The following is a 4,162-nucleotide window of genomic DNA, read 5'->3' as shown; positions in this document are numbered from 1 at the left end:
GCGATGGCGCTTGGCTCCACCCTTTCGGCCGATTGGAAGGGCTCCTTTGCCGCCTGTTATGGGTGAATGTTAGCTTAGCTGCTTTTGCTGTTTGGAAGGGAAGACGCGTCTCTGCCCTAGACGAGGATTAACTTACGTCCAGTCATGTTGATATAAGAGTGGTTATTTTTAAAATAAAAAAGTTAGAGTTTGCTTAGGGGGTGGTAGTATATGGGAGAACAGAGGTAGACGCGTGGGAAGAAGTTCTTGACGTGAGAGTGTGGGGGAGAGATCGAACGGGAAGCGGAAGAGAAGTCGGGGGCTGCCGTATTTGAATGCGGCGAGAGTTGGCGGCTGCAGGGAACAGCGACGGCCGTGATCACGGCGCTAGGGGCTGATCCAGCCAATCACATCGCGCGATGACTCATCCAACTCGTGATCCCGTCCTTGCCCATATTCAGCGACAAAGCCCGCCACTGTGACTGATCTTGCGGGTAGCATTGTTCACAACATTGATCGGTTCTCAGGAGGAGGTGATTCAGAATCAATTCACCACGTCAAATAGGATACAAATATTATAATTGCGATCAGAGAGCGCTGGCGGTGGGATCAGAAGCAGAGAACAAAGCGATCTAGACAGCTGATCCTGCACGCTGATTGGCCGGGCCACCTGATTCTCGCTTAGCGCAAACTCCGAACCCTTGACCCGGCCGCCAAGACCATCAGATCAGTCTTTGTGCCCTTTTCGCCCGCAGAAAACCAGCGCCCAAATCAGCGCTTACCAAGTGCTGCTTTCCACACTCTTTTCTGATCAAATTCCAAACCCGCGCTAGTGCAACCCTTCCCCCATCCAATTTACACGGGTGAAGTGTTAGCCCCAGCGAAAACCTAAAAAGATCACTCGCCTATCACTCGCCTGGCCCGCTCGCCACTACAAATACCTTTCCCCCACCCATTCTCCTTCTTCTTCCTTACAACCTCCCCAACCTAGCCCGCCTTACCACACCTCCGTCATCTCGACCACCCAAGCATTTTTCATCAACAACTACACACTCCCATCAAATACCCGTCTCCAAATAACCTCACTAAACTATCACAATGGCCAGAACCAAGCAAACTGCCCGTAAGTTATTTTTATCCCGTTCTGACCTCACCGTCTCTATCGGTCGCGTTGTCATCACTCCACCACAACTCCAGCTCATCCCATCCACATGGATAATATATCATCCATCCATCCATACACACAATCAAACACTAACACCATCCTCTACAGGTAAATCGACCGGTGGTAAGGTCCCTCGTAAGCAGCTCGCCTCCAAGGCAGCCCGCAAAGCCGCACCATCTACTGGTGGTGTCAAGAAGCCCCACCGCTATAAGCCAGGTAAATAACATCCCAATATCAACGCGTCTTCCAGTATCAAACAGTTCGTCTGACGCGTCAATCTAAACAGGTACCGTCGCTCTTCGTGAGATCCGTCGCTACCAGAAGTCTACCGAGCTCCTCATCCGCAAACTCCCCTTCCAGCGTCTCGTCCGTGAGATCGCTCAGGACTTCAAGTCTGATCTTCGCTTCCAATCTTCCGCCATCGGTGCCCTCCAGGAGTCCGTCGAGGCTTACCTCGTCTCTCTGTTTGAGGATACCAACCTGTGTGCCATCCACGCTAAGCGTGTCACGATCCAGTCCAAGGATATCCAACTCGCTCGTCGTCTGCGTGGTGAACGGTCTTAGATGACTGGCGCTGTTTTGCTTTTTTACATTTTGTTCCATTTCATGATGAATGGTTTTTCTTGTTTGCTAAACGTGGGTGTTGAAACTTCTGTCTCTTAATGACCGGCCTGGCTTTTCTTTTTCATATGGGTTTTTAGTTTATCGGGGTTTTATTTATTAGCACATTATTAAACGTGTCATCGATCACATAAAGTGACAAACAAGTGGCGGTTGGGAATTCGGTCAAGGGCGTACTACATTATCGATTCTTTTGTTGTACATTACGTGCGCCTTTTTCTACCAGACAAATAAAATAAAGAATTTGTCGTTCAATCAATACAATACCTTTCACTCACCTCATGTGTTTCGTAATCTCGTCCTTCCGTTTTAAGGCGTGGGAAGGGAGTGATTCCCGGGCATTTCATCTATTCTTATTGTTAGGTAAGTTGCTCTTCCCAAGTTAATTTGTTATGATTGCTAGGGCACGGTCGCGTTTTGAATAGGTATCTCATCGCCCCAAACGCGGGTGTGCGATACATGCCCAGAATGCTTGATTTCCACCAAAAAGAACTAACTTTATATCTTGTCGTGTATACGTGGTAGAAGTTTTATTTATTTCCCCAATTTCAAAACCACTCCCATTTCTGCTCTCGTGGAATTTTTTATAGTAGACTAGAAAAAGGATGTCGTTTTTGCAATTAATAGATTGGGTTGGGATTATTTCACACAAACTTTGTGTGTTTGGCGGCCGCCATTGTTTTTGAAGCAGGCCGTGACCCGTCTATTATTTGGTGCTTCGCTGCCGCCTGTTGCGGATTTTACTTGGTTATGTACGGAGTACATACTTCGGCAAGTGTTCTCTGTATGTAGGTTAACGGAGGAGTTTTCTATATGTATTCGAATTTGTGGTCTTGTAACCTTGTAGGGGTGTGGAAAGAGAATATAGATGTAGATGGGTAGTTATATGTTGAGCTGGTGAGTGTGTTTCTCAAATATATATATTTATATGGTATTTAGGCAATGAAATCTATATTTATTTCTTGCGGCATGGACACACTACGAATCTCCTCACCAAATAAAAATAAAAAGTCCTCTACATTACAATGTCAATAAAAGAAATATCATTCTCTCCATGCGAAGAAAGTCCGACACTCTCTCACACTTCCCATTCACTAGAAAGCAATACTCATCCATTGCGCCGGGCGCATCTATCAATGGTACTACAAGTAAACCGACGAAGAACTGAGAAGAACCTACCCCGTCCCTCCCTCTGGACACGTTCAATTAATATAGAATCCGGGAAGATAGAAGAAGCGACTTTCCCTTTTCTTCTTGCTTCTCGGTAACCCTTTGAAAAACCTTCAATTCGAGTGCCTGGATAACAAATCCTTCCCCCGAGACAACTCCTGGCTGGCACCACATGGAATCTTGGCATTGGCCACGCCAAAGAAATCTCGTCTCGAAACGATAAAAAGTACACTTTGTATGAGAACATCGAATAAGAGATACTTTATAAAACAATCAATAGCATCACCACCATATAAGATATGAGCATTAAAGTGAAATATCAAGATTATATATACTCAAATAATATAGTTAATATAATATTTTCATATAAAAGTAACTCAATTTCTCAAATCTGAAAAATAGACTAAAATTTTAGTACAAAATTCAATTTTTCATAATAGAATAATGAAAATTTACTTTATTTTAAATATACTCTTATCATAGGATTTCTTACTATTTATTTTATCTTCATCTAGCTTTTCAAGTGTATATCTAAGATGTTGATGAAAATATTAAAGAAAATGATGTTTGTATCTTTTATATATGATTCCCATATAAAAGATACCTATTTTCATTGTTATCATTTCGGTGTTTCGGCACGAGTAAACCACCATGAAACGTGACGTCTTGGCCTCCATGGTTCAAAATCCGGAACTTTGGCTTTGGCGCGCCGCGCATCCCAAGCCCCACCCAAACCACATGCGACTTTACTCCACCTGTTTTCTTGTGCTGGCCGCGCATTCGAGGAACTTGCTCCTGACGGAAGTTTCCGCAGAAATCCGGACCACAGGTCTCGTCTGAGATCGGCTGCAGCGACGCTCTTATTTGTCACCAACCCAACCAGCTAGCGCAGAACTAGAAATTTTAGAGGGCGATCTTTGCGTCGGAGAATGGTGGCTGATTCTGGACAGGGAATTCATGCAATATCAGGGGCGAAGAAGCAGCAGCGCCCTTGGAGGTCACCATTTGGCCGCATTAGCTTACTGGCTCCAAAGCTAACGTGGGGCCTGGGGTCCCTTGGCGAAACCCGGTCCCATTTTCGTTTGTTGTTGGATCCCTTCTCGAGTGTTTGATCTTGATCTGCTCCGGTGGCTATTCACGTCCCTGAGCTCTGACACTTCAAGTGGTCAGATATTCGTGAGTATCGAACAAGCTCTGGGGAGTATCCTCAACTCTATCGCAAATCAT

At 45.1% G+C, this 4,162-nt stretch overlaps 2 protein-coding genes across 2 annotated transcripts in view; one reads left to right on the top strand and one right to left on the bottom strand.

The window, feature by feature from the left end:
• The window catches only part of HCAG_06702 (hypothetical protein), a gene marked incomplete at both ends in the record, with an annotated part of 496 nt that extends 350 nt beyond the window's left edge, over positions 1-146 (bottom strand). The window contains one exon of the mRNA XM_001539047.1: positions 137-146. Within this exon, the coding sequence (XP_001539097.1) occupies positions 137-146 (10 nt within the window). The remainder of the gene's footprint in view (positions 1-136) is intronic.
• A 931-nt stretch (positions 147-1,077) lies between these two features.
• On the top strand, positions 1,078-1,708 carry HCAG_06701 (histone H3; the record flags this gene model as incomplete). Its single annotated transcript, XM_001539046.1, has 3 exons — positions 1,078-1,102; positions 1,253-1,360; positions 1,431-1,708. 3 exons carry the CDS (start codon positions 1,078-1,080, stop codon positions 1,706-1,708), a joined length of 411 nt encoding a protein of 136 aa, XP_001539096.1.
• Between the last annotated feature and the right edge of the window lie 2,454 nt (positions 1,709-4,162).

The sequence above is a fragment of the Histoplasma capsulatum genome, genomic scaffold (assembly GCF_000149585.1).
Source record: "Histoplasma capsulatum NAm1 scaffold_6 genomic scaffold, whole genome shotgun sequence".
Classification (NCBI taxonomy): domain Eukaryota; kingdom Fungi; phylum Ascomycota; class Eurotiomycetes; order Onygenales; family Ajellomycetaceae; genus Histoplasma; species Histoplasma mississippiense.
The sequence above is the reverse complement of the archived record's forward strand: the minus strand, read 5'-3'. Positions and strand labels throughout refer to the sequence as shown.